Here is a 21,162-nt window from a genome sequence, read left to right as displayed (position 1 = left end):
AGTGTGACTCATGCAGTGAAGCTGGAGAAAATCACCTTAGCCATTTTTACGTTATTAGAATTTAACAAGGGTTTTCTTTTTAAAAAACACAGCTTTCATAGCTCTGAAACCAAGACCCCACACATTTTCACTGAAGGTACCTGCTAGCTTACCTCAAGCAAAACAAAAATACCCTTCTTCCTGAGAACGACTTAATGGCCTGGCATCCCACTACACTAGTAATCCTGAGGGACTCTCCAGGCTGCATCAGCTGCATCCCACTTAGGCATTGTCCTACATGCTGACCACAGGCCCTTCGGTATCTTCTCTGAGGCCCTCCTACACCCTGCTGGGCTTTTCACTTTTCTGTAACGTGTACATCTTGGGACTCACCTAGCTACCATACACAAAGGAGTCATCTGTGTGGTTTGTGTATGCATGTTCCCGCATATCTGGGAGAAGATGTTTAGTGACACATTGGCCAAAATGTGTCACAGACACTGTGGGCATCAGCATGTTTCATTGCTCACTTAAGATATGCTTGTGTTGGTCTTTGTGTTAGACTGTAGAACTGAGAGTGAAAACCCTGATATTTTCATTACAGCCTACGTGAATGCTTGCTCAGAGCAGGAGAGCCCCAGGCCTGAGGCATGTCTGGTGGTTGTCTCCTGGCACATCTCCTACATCCTGGCTGAAGCCAGCAAGTTGGCCAGGAATCATGAGCACTCATCTTTGCCACAGGACAACACCAGCCAGGATATGGGAGGGAAAGACACGTGTGTTCCTTTAATACGCTGTGAGTTTGAGAAATAAAATTTTTTCTGAAGTCAGTAAAGAAGGGGGAAATAATGGTTGATGTAGAATTAACTCTGTCAAGAACCTGAAGTCTTCATTGGCTTTGATGATGGGGTTGGGCATGAGGATTAGGGGGAGCCAAATGATGGTAACCTTAAAGAGGAAAGTATGGATTTGGTACCTTTTTAGGTTTCTAATCTGCTAAACTTATTCTTTATTTTCCTCTTTGTTCTTTTGCTCAGGAACTGCACAGCAAAGTAGGAACTGCATCTTGATGTTTCAAGTTACTCTGCCTCTCTCTTTACAAGGGCAAAGCAGCAAATAAAACTTTTCCTACCAGCAACTATTCCCAGTCTCTACTGTAATGTTTCTGCCTGTCAACTGGACAACTTCTGTTAGCCTGCTGACATCCAACTCATGTTTTTCAGTGCTGGCCTGCCCATAGGATCAAATTAAGTTCAGGAGCTTGAACCTTACCTTCAGCCATATAAGTGGCTGAGGCCAATGAGTAAATAGATCATCTAAAGCTTTAGATCCTCTAATCATTCTGGCATTAAGTAAAAGATAGTGGTTAATGCCCATCTTCTGACAGATTATATAATGGCAAGAACAATAAAGTGCAGGAGATAGAAATGCTTGGTAATAAGGATCAGAATGTGAGATTAACTCCTGAGGAACTAAGGGCCATCATAAGGATGACTTCGAGTGCTAAAGCATTCTTCCCTAATTTCTTTATTACAGCAAAGAAAGAATGGAGCCACATCCTTTCTCTGCCAGTCTTTTACCAGCATCCAGTGGTCCAGTCCTTCAGTCCATCCTTCCACTTGCTATTTCTGGTTCTCTAGTCTGGTGAGAGAAGAACAAACATAAGTAAAGCCTAGTACATCCCTACCTTCTCTGCCACTTGAGTTCCATGTAACCATGCAGTGACTCTTCAAGTCAAGCCTCGTCCCTCCTCAGTGGCTTTTGAATCATATGCATTCATGCTCAAAGTCTTTGCTACTGCTCCTCAAACTCGGTGCCAGAGCTGCTACCTTCAGCCATGGCACATCAGTTACAAACCAGAACAAGCGAGTGTGTTTTCCTTTAAATTCTTGTCCTGGACAAGGCTTTCCGTACTTCTGGTCTCCTCCGGTGGTATCTGAGGGCTAAAATATATTCTTTATCCTCACAAAAAGGGTCCAAGCATCTTGTGATAACTGATGAGATACCTCATCATACACGAGGAAGAACAAATAGTCACATAGACTCAGGACTCAGTGTACGATTAGATGCTTAGATGCTACAGTTGACAATGGCAAGTTGCACTGCATTTTTTTCTAATCTTCTAAAATACTTCTGAGCAATAAAAAGGCACTGAATTTATGGTAAACAGAAATATGAATTTTAAACAAAATAGCATCTTCTGATACAAATTGAATACAGTAAAAAACAGCCATTTTGTAGGTTTTTGATGTTGTTTTTTTTTTCTCCTTGAGTGAGGAATGACTTATCAAACAGCATAAATCATACTGTGTATGTATACATACATGTGTAAAGCCGTAAGAGCGTACCAGGGCCCAGCTGTCTGGGCCTGTGAAACTGCATATAAATTGCAATGAAGTGCATGAGGAGTTTCAGTGAAGCGAAGCATTGCTTTAAAAAACCTGAGAAACATTTCTGTGAGGAATATTTCTGAAATATCTGCGGTGTATGTTGTAATTTGTACTTGATCATGTGTTCTGATTATACACTTTTCCACTTTTGAGAGGGAAGAGCAATTTAAGAAAAGCCCTTTATTCCTTTTCCCACTTCTCCTTTCACTACTGCTTGCTTTTTCTCACTGGAGAAAAATTGAGAACAATGTTACTAAAAGGGAACTTGCAGATCTCTGAGAGGTTGAAAGGTCAGAAGTGCACAGAGTGCCCTATTTATAGAGTTTCTTTTAGGAAAGTGTGAAATTATTATTTTTCCTCCCCTCAACTTTGTAAATGCTCAAACAGTATAAAGAAAAATGGGATTCTACCCATGTTTTTTTTTAGAGTTTTTGAAGGGCTAGATGTTGTTTATCAAGTAGTGGGGTGCGAAGCAGCTTTGAGCTCTCTGTATAATTAATCCTATTACAGTCAATAAGCAAATCACACATGTATGCAGGAGACCAGAGATGAAGGAACCCAGAAAGCGAGTTGAGATGCTTCGTAAACAATTACAAATGAGAAGTCTTCCATTACAGTGTACCATACCACTTCATTATATAATTCTTTGCCAATACTCTTCAAATTAGTTTATATTCTAGGAGGCTGCTGCAGGATGCAGAGAACTGAAATCCATTTCCCTTCTTATCTCCTATATTTACATCATTTGTGAAGATACAAGAAAGGAAAGTACACAGATACTATGTTATAACAAGACTATTTGCTGAAAATAGTTTATACCTTAATAGTTTTTAGTCTATAATATAAAGTATTTATTTGGGTAATTACATAATACTGGTCAGAAAGTGTGTGTTTATGCGTTGTCTAATATTTAGGCAGTGTTGAAATATAAACATCATGTTTAGATCTTTTCTTCCATCCAGCTTATCATTAGCAGGGGAAAACCAAAGGCTGCTAAGGGGTTTGTTAGGTAGCTAAGAACAAGGCAGTGGCTGGTGACAAATACTGTGATGATCATGCGGAGGGAAAATGAAAGGCAAAGGGTCAGGTCATCTGTAAGAAACTTGCTGAGGCCTAAAAGAAGAGAAGAATATCCTTTCAGAAATTGCAACTTAGATAAGAAACAAAAAGACACTGCAGATCTCTTTCTGGAAGTACAGCTGTTACACATTTGTTAGAATGAAGGCAGACACATCCCCCCATCTTTGAAACAGAAGTCCTAGATTAGTAGGGAAAAATTAAGAAAATATACAGTACTAAGAGAGAAATGGAAATAAGGCAGAAAAAGAAAGTGAAATAAAAATAGAATGAGGAGAACAAAAGAATGAAAACGAACTAGTGTAAATAAAGAAGAAAGTCCATGGAAATACAGGAAAACTGGAAAAATGTAAGAAAGGAGAACATAATCTACTATGCAAATTATATCCCTTTAGAATGAACAGATGTTTAGTTTTGATTGATTTAAATCTTCCCCCACTACCAGGAAAGCATACATTTCTTGAGTTCCATCAAAAATAAGCAATTTTTTTTCAGAAAAAGAAAAATCATATGAAAACATGTACTGTGTACAACAGCAGTACAGTACCACTTTTAGCTTGTGCCCACTCCAACAGTGGGAATGAATGTCTTCCTTTCGTAAAGAGAGTTTATTTATAGGAAATGTATTTAATTGAGAGCAAGAGAAGGAATTATGGAAAATAGGATTTTTGCTCAAAACATAACAAATATTTCATTCTAATTCTTTCAAGCATCAAAATTTAAGTATTAGTATTTCAATAATAACAATAACATTGGAATAAGTAACCATTTAACATTACAGATACAAAAGCATTCACCTAATATCTTTCTTAAGATCGTGTTATAGCATTCAACACTGACTAAGAAGAAGAAATTAGAGCCTTATCCATTTCTAGCAAATGCGATTAGGAAGCGGAATGTGGTGACTATGCTGAGACTTTCTATAGCTATGTACTAATTCCCTACATGGAAAAGATACAGGATGAAGATAGTATCCAGTGATGGATACTAGATGGAGCACAGTAGTTAAACATCATCTTTTTTTTTTTTCCCCCCAACTAGGGTTTAGTTTTGTTAGCCATTGTCTCACTCTGAAATTGCACAACGTTTATGTTTAGATTTTAAATACATACTCTGTAAGCTGTCATACATGCAGTGAAATCAGTAACTTTGTTTACTTCTGGGAAGTAGAAAAGTATTTATTTTACTGCCTCTGAAACATATCCTCTTCCTGAACAATACTCTGTCAGTTATCGTGAAGAGATTATGCAGAAAAACAGCTACCAGTTACATCATACAAAAATTAGCAAGGTCACTTTTCACATTGTAACACTAGTCATGCACTTTAATGCTCATGTCTCACCACTTATGTTTTTGTGTGTTTGCCCCTTTGCTTCCATCTCAGTTACTTAAATATGTGATGAGAATAATATTTTCCTCATCATTATTTAAATGCAGTTCTCTGTGACAAAGCTTCTCCTGTTTGGGGTGTACACAGTAAAAAGACAATTCTCATTGTGGAGTATGATGTAGCTGTAACAGAAATAATACATTGTATTATTGTTTCAGCATCTTATTATTAAGTTGCCATCTAATATATCAAAATATAAGCACAAAAATAATAATTCCAGATAGATCAGTATTCTGGAGTCATTTCTGAATGCTGGATAGCTTTCAGGAATGTCATCGTGCTTCTAATCTTGCTATCTCTTAATGGTATATTGAATCGAAGGCAAGAATTATGGAAGATCATGAAAGAATCACAGACACTTTAGAAAGAGCAGTCAATTTGGATCATTCTTCAGAATAAGTTGTTATTGCAGGTGAGTTGTTAGGGCTGCATATCTGTGGGTTGGCAAAGAAGCAAATACAAGGAGCTATGGATTGAAGCTGGAAAGCTGCTGGACTGGAAAAAAAGTACAAAAGCAAGCAAGCATTTTTGTACCTTTAGAAAAGAACAAAAGTTTTGTGATTCTTAAAAAAACAGGAATAACAGAGAGAACTTTGCGTTAAGCTTAACTCTAATTCTGGTAGGAAGTGATAGAGATTCTCAATAGAAATAGCTGTAATATGCATCTATATCATTTCCACTACTGCTTTTCCAGTTGTGCTCCATAGTAATCCAATCTGCTTCATAAAAATAAGGTCAGACAGTGACAGATGCTAAGCTGATTCTGGAGCAGTCTGGTAGATTGGGTAAGTGACAGTGACTAACCCAGCCAGAGAAATTCTTAGAAACCATTGTGCACTAATTGAAATGGAATAGTATCTCCCTCTAAAGCATATACAGACTAGAGACAAAAGAATTACATGTGTGGGCTTCAGAAAAAGCGTAAGTGATCACTATGTGGTGGTCCATTCAATCTTTTATTGGGTTGCATTGGAACCTCTAAGACAGTTTTAATGCTCTCAGCTGTTAGATTTTCTGCTACTCTTTCACTGTCCTTTCAAAGCCAAATAACAGAGTTAAACTGGACCATCCTATTTCTGTTTTCTTTCTCTTATTGATATTGATATAGTTATTATGACTCAGTTTGCCTTCTAAGGATTTCAGAAGGTTGGGGGAATAGACCCATCTCAAAATTTCCCCGTAGTTACAAACAGTTCACCATTTTACAGCCTGAATATAACAGATGTATTTAGCTTTCTCAGGTGGGAACAAAGGAAAGGAAATAGATTTTCTATTGCTGAAAAAAAGAAATAGAAACCCCAGGTTGAAGCCACAGGAAGTAAATGTTATGCTTGGTTAACCTGTAATGCTACCATGCCTGACACTGCTTTCTATTCTTTGAGAAAGATTTAGTATCTTCTACGTCTGTATAATTGCTAATCACTTCAGTCACAAGTAGAGATTAATTTACATGCAAATTCTCTCTGAAAAGTTTTTCTTGTAATGAGGAGATGCCTGTGCAAACTCACTTCAAAGAAGTGTAGGTAAAGCAAACTTCTTTTCACTGTTTTCTAAGTTAAAGAATTATATATATGTATTTAAAAGAAAATAAATTGCATCAAACATTTCATCTATTTTCATAATACAGCAACACTAAATGGCACGCAGTGGCCCTTCAGTTTTTGGTCTGATAATCATCGTGCCAGCAGTAACATAAGTCAGCCATCAGAGCAAGCAAATAGCTTTGAAGAGAATGAATGGGAAGAAGGAATACAAAGAAAAACCAATGTGCCAGAAATGGAAACCAGAATCTGTGGTTTTCTTTTTCTTCTGTGATATGCTCTCTGCCCTCTGTTTATGTTACATCCTAACACTTGCTGTAGCATTTGGGACATTGAGCACACTAATAAGAAACAGCTGTGTGATCTGCAGTTCAAATGACAACAGAATCTGTGTAATCCCTGGTGGATAAAAACTGTTCTAATGCATTGTTGTAATGCACTGACACCAAAAAAGCCAGAAAGAAACAACAACAACAACAACAATAATAATAAAATCCTGAAAAACCCCACAAACTGAGTGTTCTCAGGAAAAAAGGACTTACTCATTTACCTCTTCCGCTGTTAGTGTTCAGCAGGTAAAAGTGGCAAATGGTGGCTATTCATAATAGCTGATGGCAGCTCTCCAAGGAGGACAGAGCTCTGCACCTACATTTGAGCAGAATCACAAAGAGGGGATAGCAGGTGGTGGCCATTCCTCCTGGGCTGGGCACCCACACCACAGGAGGCTGTTTCTGATCCTCCAACAGGGAAGAGGAGAGACTGAAGAAATAAAAAAAAATTAGCCCAAAACTGGGGATGTGCTCACTCATTTAAAAAAAAATGTACTCTGCCCCTATTTCCCTTCGTTGGATCGGGGTGGTCTGGTCTTACTCTGAGCTATTTGAGCGTGGGACTGTCTTCCAGATGTCGGTGATGTAGTACAAGAAAACTTCCCATAGTCTTTCTGTCACTCTATCCACTAGATACTAGCAACAGGTTGTCCAAGACACTTCTTTCTTATGTGGGTAGCTGAGATATATGAAGTGGGCTTTTTAGGGAATTTGACTTCATTCTTTTCCAGCAGTAATGCCTCAAGATGTTAGATATTTATGGAATGATACTGTAAGTTCAGCTGATTTACCTGTAGTAATCTTTGGAAGGTAGTAACTTAAGATTAAGCATTAAAAAGTGTATTTTTGCAATGCATTAGACAATACTTTTGAAGCTCAGGAATGTATTAAGTCTAGGACACTCTCTTGTGTATTAGACAGCAGAAGTGATTTACATTATTTTGAAGTTGCAAGTAAGTTTTCAAGGGTAATGGATTTCACATAGAGATGAAAAGATAAAGTTCCTTCACTTACGCCTGCTGACTTTTTTGTTCCTATCATACTACATTTAGCAAAATGAATAAGACAGAAAGGATGCTGATGTATTTTTGTGTTAATTAATGTATTTTAATTTCAAGTAGCATTTTTGGAGCTCAGATAGCTTCCAAACCCTCCGCCCCCCCCCAAAAAAAAAACCGCAGTGGTGCCAGGGCAAAACTAATGCATTTTAATTCTTTTCAGTTCTTTTCAGTATACTTATGCTTTCATGAATTCTTTTTGTTATATTCTGATGCATCAGAAGACATCAGTGGCCATTTAGTATGTGCAGCCTACAGATCTGATTTTTACAGAAATCTACTTTAACTATTTTGGCTACATAATAAAATTCACCTCGTAATCGTGTTATTTTTAATGTCCAATCATATATTAGCTATAAAAATACATACCTCAGGAAGGTGGATCAACTGTTAGTACAAAGGATGCAGTTAACTCTTGTGCAGCTCACTCATGCTATGCTCAGACAAATGTGAAGGATGTGCCAGTGCTGTCCCAGAAGGGCTCCTGCTGCTGCTGTAGATACATTACTTATAAGGGTCTAGCCCTTAGATAGGTGAACTCTAGAACTCCACCGAATTAACTCTGCTCTCCTCCATCTTGGACCACCTTAGACAAATCCCCCTCCTTAGCAGTGCAAGGAGCTTTGGCCATGATTGTGAAAAACAGAACTCTCCATGGCACCTACTGCATGCCCAGACCACTGGCACTGGAGTGATGGCTGTGTTCTAACTAACGCTGATGGAGACATGAACAAGAAACAATCTTTTTTAACACCGTGATCAATGTTCATAAAGCCTATTGCTTTAATTGCAGCCAGTTTTAATACTCCTAGCTCACAGCACCACTGGGTGCAGCTTCACTGGCACAATACTGGGCTGCTGGAGTTTGCTCACGCATGCTGTCAAGAATAGGACACAATAAGTTAGTTCTCTTCTTTGTATAAAACTTGCCATGTCAGTAATGTAAATGATAGTGACGTCAAGAGTGAATGTTATTACTCATCAAAACAGATCATGAAATGATGCATCCTTTTGCCTCCAAAACTGTAACATACCTGGGTCCTTCTATAAAGCAGTGGCACTGGCCATAATTTACTGCATTGCAGTAAAATCAACAATGCAGCATTCTGCAGAGCTATGGATACACTCACATTTTGATTTTCTAGGTGACTAGAGAGAAAAAGTGCTCTGAAAAAACATACTCTCATTGTTATGTTTCTTACTTGTAACCTTCCAAAACCTTCACTGTATAACTAAACACTGGTACCTCTTGAAACCAAAACCTTGGGAAACGTTTATTTTAGGAGAAATGAATTGCATAGATTTTCTTCAAAATTCTTCCTTTTTTGGAGGAGAAAAAAGAACAAGAGAGAAGTTTATAGGAATTCACTGGTAATTTCCAGCAGAGCATAAACCTAATTTCAAAGTATAAATGTTTGGGTGAGGGCAGGAGAAAAGGAAAAAAAAAAAAAGCAAACATCCAATTTAATATAAGAAAAAGATCCTTTCATTAGAAAGAACATAAATATATCTTACGCAGTTGAGAGTAAATAGGCTTAGGATACTGCTGTCCAGCTACATAAGGCAATAGTAAGAAATGTTTTACTAGAAAAAAAAATGTGGCTTAAGCTCTCACAGCCTAGGAAATATAGTTGTCAGCAGGCTTCACATTTTTCTATGGAAACTTGACACACTATAGAGTTGTTTCTTATCTGTTTGAAATTATTTACCATTCTAAACTTAGCTTCTGGTAAAATGTTTTTTCCCCAGGTCATCCTGAATCAGCATTATAGTGGATTGTTATTTTGTTCAATAAAAGATAGCATGATAGATAAACATCATTTCTAATTAAATGATGATAAAAAGAATTACTGTAGTACTGAAATAATCTGTTCTTGGCATAAGTTTACAGTTTGTAATTCCTGCCTGAAACATGAAGGTAAGATCAGTTTAGAGGTAGAGATCTTCATAACTTATCAGTGCATAGGGTGAATGAAGGTTGAGATGAATACATCTTTCTTTTAACTTAAGCATTCACTCAAAAAAATATACTATCTCCTTTGTGTATGGAGCACTCTCCTGTACATCATTTATTTCATAAATTAGCCAAATAAATTTGGCTTTCAGAATTTCCTTAATAACAACAACAAAATAGTTATCTATATGAAGACTGTACAAACGCATTAAAATCCCAGTCCCTTATGGCTAGAGATTTCCCTCCTGAAAAGAGCTTTTATGCAGAGTACCAGCACTATAAATCTTAAAGTGAAAGATGCATATGAACTCAGAAATTTGAAATATGTGCATTGAAAAGGGTAAGATAGAAACCTTAGCGAAAGATGTTAAGTTTAATGGCAGACTATGTGAAATATCTTTTAGCACTTAATCACTGCTCTGCATAACTCTGTTGTCATTTTAGGTACCTGGGAATAACAAGACCGCTCACATATCCTGTGAGGCAGAATGGGAAGTGCATGGCCAAAATGATCCTGTGCGTGTGGCTCTTATCTGCCTCTATCACCATACCCCCGCTCTTTGGTTGGGCCCAAAACGTGAATGATGAAAAGGTCTGTTTGATCAGCCAAGACTTCGGCTACACGATTTACTCCACGGCAGTTGCATTTTATATCCCAATGTCAGTGATGCTTTTCATGTATTATCAGATTTACAAGGCAGCCAAAAGGAGTGCTGCTAAACACAAGTTCGCCAGTTTTCCCAGGCCAGAAGAAATAGAAGGGATTTCTATGAATGGAGTGGTAAAACTGCACAAGGAATCTGAAGAATGTACTAATTTTTCACGACTCCTGAAGAATGACAAGAAAAACATTTCCATTTTTAAGAGAGAGCAGAAAGCTGCCACTACTCTTGGGATTATTGTTGGGGCTTTCACTGTGTGCTGGCTGCCATTTTTCCTCCTCTCAACTGCCAGACCCTTCATCTGCGGTACAGCATGCAGCTGTATTCCACTGTGGGTTGAGAGAACCTTTCTATGGTTGGGTTATGCAAACTCTCTCATTAACCCTTTTATATATGCCTTCTTCAATCGGGACCTGAGGACAACTTACCGCAACCTCCTGCAATGCAGATATAGGAATATCAACCGGAAACTATCGGCTGCAGGGATGCATGAGGCTCTGAAGCTTGCAGAAAAGCCAGAATTTGTTCTGTAAGATCACTTATGTTTTGCTATGATCCCTTATTGTTTTATCACATTAGCTTTTCCCCTCAGATTTGAAAGAAGAGCAAAAGGGAAGAAGCAGGCATCTCGAGCACTGTGAATCCAGTCACCAAGAAACTGGAGGGTGGCATGGTTCTTTCCTGCACAGCCCACCAGTCCTAGTGAACATGGAAAAATGAAAAAGCGACATAAAGAAGTTGGGTTCAAGGGAATAGAGCTGAAGTGTTAGACAGCAGAAAAGGGAGGATAAATGGTAGGACAAGTTTTTCGGGCTGCTAGTAAGGAAAGAGCAAAGTTGCTCAAACCAACCGTTTCTTTGGTTTTTGGCCTTGAAATTTTTGCTGTAATAAAGACTATGGTGAAAAGTTCAGTATAATTAATTGCTTTCCACTTTGTTAATATTAAAATAAAACATTTAAGATGAAGCTGAATCGGAGAAGTTGTATTGCTGAGAAATACTGTTTATTAAAAAGAAAAAAAGTCTCCTCTAAGCTTTAATCTATTGGATTGCCTGGGAATAAAGCACATCATGAAATCTAATGCTGCCTTTGCGCAGCAACTGTGACACTGAAGGGACACATCACAGTTTGAAGCTGAATATTTAAGTAAATTGGCATGGACTACAGTTTCTGCTGCCATGCAGCATGATTAGCTGCATTGCTTCTGCGGCAGGTAAAGACCTTGTCCTGTATTGCTGATAGAACAAATGTCTGATTTCCATTTGTTTCAGTAGGTGTCTGGTCTTTGTCTGTCTTTGCTTTCTTAAACTCTCCTTTTTGTGAGTTGAACCCTTCTCTAGAGAGAAACAAGTATCTATGCTCAAGGCTTGGTTTCTATTTATCTATAGCTAGTCCTTGTTCCAGTACAATAGTTAATTTACTGTCTGGGAGCACTTCTTTTTTCTTGTGATTACTTTCCTTCCTGAAGTCACTAAGAAGATGACATTAGGACATCTAGATTTTATTCCTACAAACTGATTTTGGTTATCACTTCTGTTTGAAGTGGTTTAAAACCTTACGTAAGAACTAAGGACATTTACAATTTCTAATTCTCATTTTGTTCTAGCACTGCAGCCCAAGTATTTGATTCTACATTCTCCTTGTCCTGAAATTGGTAAGAAAACTCTTCCCTCGGTGGAACGGGATCAGATATAAAACCAAATTCCCTCAGAAGCAAAACACCTTTTGGGCTAACTAACTTCTGTTCCCATTTTCACAAGTATTAAGCCGAAACATTTCAGTCTGAATTAATATTCCTGAATTAATTTTAGTAGTGATAACTTTGTGCTAGAGTCCTAGTTCAGAGCCTACAGAGATCACTGCAAACACCTGGGCTTGTGAATAGCATTTACGAGATAAATTAGACCTGGATTGACATGCTGAGCTGTGCACACTGGACAAGCTTAAGCCATTTTGAATAGCAGTGTGGCTTTAAATTTATACACTATGACACATAGTGTCAGATGTATGTTTTGGCCTCGTTTTTAGAGAAGGCTAATGGTTTTGTAACAGTATATGATATGATGTATCTCAGCTTCAAAAAATTTTTCTAAAAAAGTTTCAAATCAGGAGGAAATGTTCCAATTTCGTTTAAATATTCCAGAAGTGTTGTGTGGACGAGAGATTTTGGCATTTTTGGCAACAATACCTAGAAGCTCTGTTGTATAGAGCAGAGCTCATGTTTATTCAACATTATTTTTCATACTCAGCATGAAATTATGATGTTTCTGACTCTGTTACTATCAGAGAAGCTTTTTTATTATTTTAGTTCTTAGCATGAGTTTCTATATTCTTTCTATATTTTTTTTTCCCTGTGTGAGAATATAGAGGTAAAAGTATCTGTACAGATTTCGTGCTGGATTTTAAAATTCTAAAGTTGATTTAAGAATTCTGAGCAGAAGTTTCATCTGCTGTTCCGCAGGAAAGTTTGAAAAGTTGTAATTGTTCCAAATAAGATTTTTTATTATTATTATTTTTTAATATAGAAGTATCTCAGGAATCACAAATTGATATTTGCCCAACTGTCACTAAAGGCAATTGCTTTCCTCAGGGAAAGTGTTCTGCAGGATTCCTTCTCTCCTCTACCATCTGTTTCAGACCCCAGGAAAGAATAGGTATTGTTAAGGGCTATGTCAGTCCCTGAGGTTTTGGAGATAAAGAGCCATCTTTCATCTGGTTAAAAAGAGAATTGTATTCAGTGGGAAAAGTTAAAACATTGAGAAGCTTACAACGCCACATTTCCCAAGCACATGGCTAACACAGTGTTGAGAAGAGGAGAAAGTATTGAGACAGAACTATCCCTGAGAAAGGCTCAGTTAAGAAGCATAGATAATTGCTTGGGAACAAGAACAAGCCTTTATACTTAAAAAATAAATGGAACTGCAGCAAAATATCTAACTTCAGCAGTCATTTGTTCTTGATGTGATACTGCTCTGTTCTTCCGACCAAATGTAATGTGTCCATAGGTGAGTGAGAAGTCACTGTGTGCCTGGCATGTGCTGCTACCAAAGCCTGGGAGAGATTACACCTTTGGGCTGTACGTTCTTCCATGTGTTTCTAGGAGAAAGAGAATCACACAGATGGGGGTGGGAGATAAACGGTGATATAAATCTCCTGGAACAAATTAGAGTATGGGATGGCCAGCATAGGACAGAACAAAGAAAGTGAAAGGCAAGGCATGGGCAGCCAGGCTTGGAAGCACTTCTAGGTCTCTCCGTGTGACTGGCTGTCTTGTGAAAATGTGCCAATACATAGAGGGGACAAGGGTACATATTCAAGACTTTGAGGATGAAGACACCAACCTAAAATATGTTATATAGCTCCAGTGGAAAAGCTGCTTTAACATCATTTGCTTAAAGGGCACCTGGGCTCTGCAGTTCAGGGCTGCTCTGGCGTGACAGAAGTGTTTTCTTGCTTTTTGGTTGGTTTTAATACCAGCATGATGCAAATCTCAAATTTAGCTAACAGCTGTTCAGATATAAAAGCTATGAAATCTGATCCGAAATCTTTTTTAGAAGTTTTTTTTTTTGTCTATATCAATAAACTGTAGTCATAGATGAACATGGGCAGCTGTGACAGCTGATTCTGTGACCCCACACCTGGAAGTCTGGAAAATTTCCATCTATCTCATCCTTAAGCTACAGTCTGAGATGTGAGAAATCCCACATTACAGAGTGTGAAAGACTTGAAATACTGTACATTCTCAGGTTTTCTGTGCAGATAGCTGTCTGTGTAATGATCAAAAGTTAGACAGGAAAGGTTAAGGCAGGTCCTAGGATCAGTCTGGCAAATCAGCCAGGAAAATTATAAAATCACAGAAATACCAAGGTTGGAGAAAACCTACAAGATCATCCAGTCCAACCATCCACCCATCACCAATAGTTCTTACTAAACCATATCCCTCAACACAACATCCAAATGTTCCTTGAACACCTCCAGGGTTGGTGACTCCACCACCTCCCTGGGCAGCCCATTCCGCTGCCTGACCACTCTTTCAGAGAAGTAGTATTTCCTAACATCCAGCCTAAAACTCCTCTGGAACAGTTTGAAACCATTCCCTCTAGTCCTATCACTAGTTACAGGAGAGAAGAAGCCTACCCCAACTCACTACAACCTCCCTTCATGTAGTTATAGAGAGCAATAAGGTCTCCCCAAGCCTCCTCTTCTCCAGACTAAACAATCCCAGCTTGTTCAGCAGCTCCTTGTAAGGCCTGTGCTCCAGACCCCTCAAATCAGCCTGGGAAAGCTATTGCAGAGAGTAGGTTTGCCTATTAGCTATAGTGCAGAACTGGCTTTGCCCCAACTGGAGATCTTGTCTGAGGAAACTCAGTGCAGCATTTGTTTTTAGGTACAGTACCCATGTACATTATTTCTGTTTGGAAAGCTTAGTCATACTGCTGTATGTCCTAGCCTACCTTCCTACCAGCCATTATTCCAAAACTGATTTCTGGCCACTACAGCATGATTTCTGGATAGTGCTGATGGCAAGAAAATGGGGTCAAGTTTTGCTTCTGTTTACTAGGACGACACTTTTTTGTAATGGATGTGCTTAGTTCATACTTGCATTGAATTTGTGTTTGCTTTCCATGGTCTCATGAGGCTGCTTAGCTTTTTTGATTCATCTATAACTCTCAAGTTGGAATTCACCCCTCCTTGTTCAGGCAGGATGAAGACTTTTTTCCATTTGGGATCTCTCTGGTTGATATTTCTGGGGAAATGTGGTCAGCTATACTGCCTGAGGGAATGACTGCTCAACTGTGCCCTGCCTATAAGGTGAAATTGAGAACTGTTCATGCAATTTCAGAGCAATCACCAAAACCTGTGCTAGGACCTGGAGAAACCAGGAGGCAGCCAGCAGTGCTGCAGTCCAGCTGACAGCAGGAAGCATCAGCTGTGCGTCTCTAAAAAACACAAGCAGCCGCTCAGGGTCAACCATAGTCTTCAGCTCAGCCTGAAATCTCCAATTTCTGCCAGAAGTATCTAGATGTCAGCACAAGGGGATGCCAGTTGGACCTACTTTGCTTGATATACCTCCTTGTTTCAAAATTACAGTGGTATGAAAAGATCCTCAAGGGCAGCCATTGAGTGATCCAGTTCCCTAAAAGGAGTTTTAGGCACAGCTGTGCCAGAGGTCTGTCCCTGAGCTTAGTTCTCAGTACTGCAGACACATTTTACTAAATGTAAACATGTTAGCATGAAAACAGTCAGCTATTGGCCAACCCAACCCCCCAGAAAAGCAACCAAAGAAAATGCCAAAACATAACAAAAGAGGACAAAAATATAACCATTACACAGCTCACCGTATTAGCAATACCATATCTACAGTTCCTTGCATCCTCCTAGTTTCATTCTGCTCAGATGCACTATATTTATGTCATTCTTTCCTCAAAAAGCTGCAAAAAACAGCTTCAGCAATGGCTTTAGACAAGTAGACTTGACCTGAAAAGTTGTTCTTTTCACAGAATTGGAGATAACAATTTTGTGAAGAGTTTGATTAGTGTTTTCAGCCATCCCTGACCACCTTCAATCTCTGTTTCTTTCTACTGAGTTAATTAGTCAGTGTGAAATCTGTAACTGCTACTCAGAGGTCCTTAAGTATGACTGTATTTCTTGACAGCTATTCCTCCTAATAGCTGCGTTGGCCAAGTTATGGCTAGCCTGCTGCAAAGCACTTTCCTATTTTGAAGCAGCGTAATCTGGAGGAGATCCACAAGTAGCAGTGCATTATAGCACTCTACATAGCATTCTTCCTCCCCTTTCAAATACAACTCAAGATTTGGTTGCAGTGTCAGTACCTCATGAAACCTGCACTCCCCTTGGTCACTTGGGTCTGCTTTTTTGAGGAAGACCTGGATAGAAGACTCATCCTAACATTACCTCCCTTCTCCCACAGTGTTCTTGCATGTAGGTTTGATATAGTAGTGACATAATCAGATAACTCCACATAGTAGTGACATTAATCAGATAACTCCTCTGTTTAGCCAGTCTTACTGTGTAAATATAGAAACTGCAGAGTAGTAAAAATTTACAGTATCTCTTTATGCCCACGGTTTCACACTTCAGTTTCATGAGAAGTCAAATGTAGTTTTTAGCTCTCTATTCAGACATTTTACTAGCTAGCACCACCTGCAGAAAGATATGTCAAATGGTGAAATATATCTACTACAATAAGACATAGAGAAGAGAATCTGTCATCAGATTGGTTGTGCAAATACTGATATAGATAGAGTCCATTCTCTCTGTGCCCCCTCTTTATGGCAGGAACATGGATTTTATGGTAGGCCCTTTGCCAAATGGTGTCAGTGCAGCATCTTTGGGAGAATACCATTGAGGTAAGTTTGGGGATCACTGAGATGCTGTAGGTATGGAACTGGGGACTGTTTTCCAGATTATTTTTTGCATCCTTCAGGAGAAAATACTCCAAGTAAAGCATTCTCAGAAGATATGGAAAATCACTGTGTCATCAAATCCTCTTCACAGCTAGCTAAAGAATCAGTTCTTGTATTTTAAAATCATGTTTCTCAGGGAGAGAGAAGGGAGGAAGTCAGATACATGGGGAATAGTCCTTCTGTGCAAAATTATTCATGTTCTGGAATATAGGACACTCTGAACTTATTTCAAAAATTAAGGCAGTAGGAAGGGAGAGGGCTGATTTTTCTTAAAAAATGAGGAAGGCTCAAGCCTAATATAAATTAAAAAATAGAAATAGCATAAGAAACACTGCGCTAAAAAGTAGCAATCTTTGCAATGCACTAAAAAAAATACAAATTTATATCCATCTTTACTGATTTTAGTCCCTTAAGTAGTTATTGCTGCTAAAGTGTGGGTTTGGCATGACTTTAAAGCAAGTCAATACCATTCCCATACATGCTTCTAATAATTCTGCCAAATATGCCTCTCATCCCCCACTCTCACTCTCTGGCAACCATTTTGGCTGCCTTGCCAGACCCTTTCTCATGCCACAGTATTTCTAATAGGGAAGAATGGCTTTTACTTTCTGAAATATGTTTATGATTCCCAGATTAATTTTTCTGTTAATATTACTGATGAAGACCACTGTTTCTTTTATGTGATCTTTCACATAAATCTAGTCAAGTAAGTTAAAAAAAAAAAAAAAAAAAAAAGCTTAAAAATGCTTTCAGATGTATCAACATTTTTAGAAGTGAAAGATCAATGCACTTTCATAAACTGACATACTGGACTGAATAAATATTTGGCTTTTAGATTTGTATCTACACAGCCAAAGATGACAATATGTCATTAATTCAGCAGTTGTGTGGTCCTGCTAATTCCAGAAAATTATGTTCACTGTATGCTTATTTTTACTTTCTGCAAGGAAAGAGAAAGTCACTGTACTATCCTCATTCTGCTCTTCTAGAGGGTCTGTTATTTAAAGCATGGGAAAGATATAACAGAACTCAACTGGATACCTTCCCTCATGTTTCAGACAACTGTGCACCTCTGGCTGATCTAATCAGGGTTTCTGCAGGTCTCTGATGTAATAGCAGAGATTTATCCAGTGAATCTAGTATTCCAAAGATGATTGTAAGGAAAAGACAAACTCAGACCAATTAAGTGAACATCTACTTCACAATGACTGTTATAAAAACAAAACAACTTCACCCAACAAGTACAAACAGCACTGATTTTTTGGTAATCCTACCACTTAAACAGCACAATGACAAAACTCTGCAACTGCTTTATAGAAATGCTTGATGTTTCCAAAATGAGTAAGATCCACTTACACAAAATTTTAAAGATTGATTTTTTAGTATATTTAATTATTGAAAATTGTCATTAAGGAACACTGGAGCAGCTTCCCATGGTTTTGTTGTCAAGTAAAATAATATTAGATGGCTTTGCTGTAAGACTACCCTCACATGTAGAAGGTGTACATCCAGTACAGATATATACATATATTCACGGTACAAATTACTGCTTTAAATGATCCAATTTTTTATCCAGATAGAGAAGGAAATAACAAAAGGGAAACATAGGAACCAAAAAAACATACTAAACTTGAGATCTTTTGGATATTTGGTTAGCAACATGCAGGGAGTCGGGCTACTCCAGTCCAGAAACAATGGCATGAAAATGGTTTGAAATTACAAAGCCCCGGTTTATCTTCTATAAGGAAATAATTGTCTTTTATCCCTTTATTTTCTTAAAATATATTCATCCAGTGAATGCAATATAGAAAACAGAAAGCTTATATAATTTGGCTTAAGAAATATCACCGAGTCCACAATTTGATTTTGCATTTTAAAAACACCTCTAATTAGTTAAATATAATATTTAAAACATTCTTACTTTCCTATGCATTTAGCACTGAGATTAGAAATAATTGCCCTGTTAGTTCTCAGAAGTTCCTCCCTCCCTATGGTTTGGATCCTTTGCTATGGTGTGCTTTCATGTAGTAAGATATTTGCAGTGAAAGGAAGTGTAGGTTTATCTGTAAAAATGCCTGCTCCCAGTACTTTTGCTGATGTAAATAAAAAAAAAATTTAAATAGGGAAGTTACAACAGAACAAGAAAGTACCATGCTGCAGACTTCAGCCAGGCAGAACTGTGTTAGGATGCTGTGAAAACCTTGTATTCTCACAGACAGTTCTGTTACACAGTTTAGGCCTTGTTACCATAGAGAGGTTGGCCCTTCCCCTTACAAAACTTGAGAAAAGAGGCAGAAACTGGCCCTAATTGTGAACAATAGTGATGTTATAGGGAGGACGAGATGCAAAGCCATTGCAACTTAGATGAATATTCCGTGCAAAATTTTTGCAGTAACAATTTGTCTATAGAAGATTTGATAGAAGTGGGGAAGAAGTCTTCATTCATTGCTCTGGCTCCTTTCTATCTCTGTCGCAGTGAGGTCTCCATGAGCAGGGACACCCACTGGGCTTGTGCTGCAACCAAGGGTTGGGAGCCTGGGCCAGATGAAAATTTGCAACAGCCATTGAGGGCTTCTGCTACCAAATCATGTAGAAAGGACTGGGAACTTCCTCAGTTCTCACACCAACACAAAAAGAGATGAGTACAAAGGACTGGAAATCCACCAAAATCCTGTGCCTTCCCCTAGCCTCCTGCTTTATGCCGGACCTCTGACAATTATCTAATTAGCCATCATCTAATTGCCTCTTAAGAAATGTTTCCACTTATTTCTGTAATATCTGGATATTTAGAAGCTTCAGGACATTTCTCATCTAATTCATTCCCTTTTTTTTTTTTTTTTTTTTTTTTTTTTAAACAGGAGAAGTTCTGATTTCTCCAGGGAAAAGGAGTCCTGATTCATGATCTGCATCAAAGCAGCCAAAAAAGCCAGACCAGAACTGGAGAAGAAAAGTGAAAAGTTGGCTTCTGAAGAAACAGATAGCTTTATGAAATGTACTTCATCTTCTTTTGATGGGAATGTACTAAAAATACTCAATGAGCTCAAGATATTACATTAAATACATTTCTACTAAAATTAGTCACATCTTGTTTGTTATGGAGAAAAGTGCTGCTATGTACAAATCAGAATAGTTTTCTGCCTGAGAAAGCTAAATTATTTCAGCAATAAAGTTTAACACATGGAGTGGGAAAGAAATGCAACTGAAATTCAAAGATAAAGTGCTGTGCAGATTTCCACTGCGTTCAACAATGTAGAAGACATTCATTTATATTTATCATGCTTGTTGATCCCAATGTTGGTATTAATATTCAGGGATCATCAGTGATATTGAATGTATTCTGTTGTACTACAAAAAGGTGTTCTCAAGCACATAGTAGCTCCATGGATACTTTCAAGGCTTGTGATATTTTATGCACCTGGAATAGGTTCCAGAAAGACAACAAAAAAAGACTGATTTTTTTTTAAAAAGTATTCCACTCTACAACATGAATGCCTGTTTGTGAGCATAGCTTGTTAGTCCAGTTCCCATCTTGCTAACGAGAAGAGTTATCTTCAGGTATCCTATGACAAAAGTTATGGGCCAGAAACAGAACATACACATATCACACCATGGTCAATTTACAAACAAGATTGTTTTGTTTTAATGTAACTTGTGTGGTCTGCCAAATTATAAAAAAAAACATCATTCTCTTCTTCTAACAGAGATAAGAGAGTCTTGAGAAGTTCCGTAGCACTTTGATTGCTATTTTACTGACCAGATAGATGAGACTGAGAATTACAAAATCTGTTACTTAATAAATAAATAAATAAATAAATAAATAAATAAATAAATAAATCTTTTGAAATATTCATTCTGGAATCCCTGCAGAATCCCAGATAGACAACATAAGTTACCTTTTCTACGCCTACAGAATGAACACTCAAAGCATCTGCTGTTCTCCAAGTGCAGAGAATGGAGCAGCAGAACAAAAGCAGTTTACATCTCTGTGTATGTTTATTTTACAGTTAAAATAAACCCCTTTGCCTTGACAAAAATTAAATAGGCAATTGTCAGTGAACAATTTCTTGGGAGGGGGGAAGAGGAGAAATTTTTTTTTGAACTTGTCTTCACCAACACTTAAGAGTTGGTTTCTAAACTACGCAGGGTTATATTTATATGTGTATATATATACAGTGTGACACATCGTTCCTAAAGTCTCTCTTAACAGTTACAACTGTATGAGCACATAGCATACTTCCACTGCTGTACAATTTGTGATATTATTCTACATCATTTTAAATAATAACTCATGCCATATGTCATCCACTGACTCTGCATGCCATTACAGCATTGATTTCCTTTAAGTTCATATATA

General features: G+C 37.9%; 1 protein-coding gene across 3 annotated transcripts in view; it reads left to right on the top strand.

The window, feature by feature from the left end:
* HTR7 (5-hydroxytryptamine receptor 7) overlaps positions 1 to 20,647 on the top strand; it is a 34,004-nt gene extending 13,357 nt beyond the window's left edge. Inside the window, exons 2-4 of one of the 3 annotated variants that reach the window (XM_031554580.2) lie at positions 10,163 to 10,909; positions 11,987 to 12,034; positions 19,667 to 20,647. In XM_031554580.2, coding sequence (XP_031410440.2) covers positions 10,163 to 10,909; positions 11,987 to 12,029 — 790 coding nt within the window. In that variant the 3' untranslated portion in view covers positions 12,030 to 12,034; positions 19,667 to 20,647. Of the gene's footprint in view, positions 1 to 10,162; positions 10,910 to 11,986; positions 12,649 to 19,666 lie in introns of those variants that run through there. The other 2 variants (XM_085229291.1, XM_085229290.1) reach the window with 2 other exon arrangements.
* Positions 20,648 to 21,162: the final 515 nt, after the last annotated feature.

This window comes from Meleagris gallopavo, chromosome 8, assembly GCF_905368555.1.
Source record: "Meleagris gallopavo chromosome 8, MGAL_WU_HG_1.1, whole genome shotgun sequence".
NCBI lineage: Eukaryota > Metazoa > Chordata > Aves > Galliformes > Phasianidae > Meleagris > Meleagris gallopavo.
This window is presented reverse-complemented; position numbering and strand designations above follow the sequence as displayed.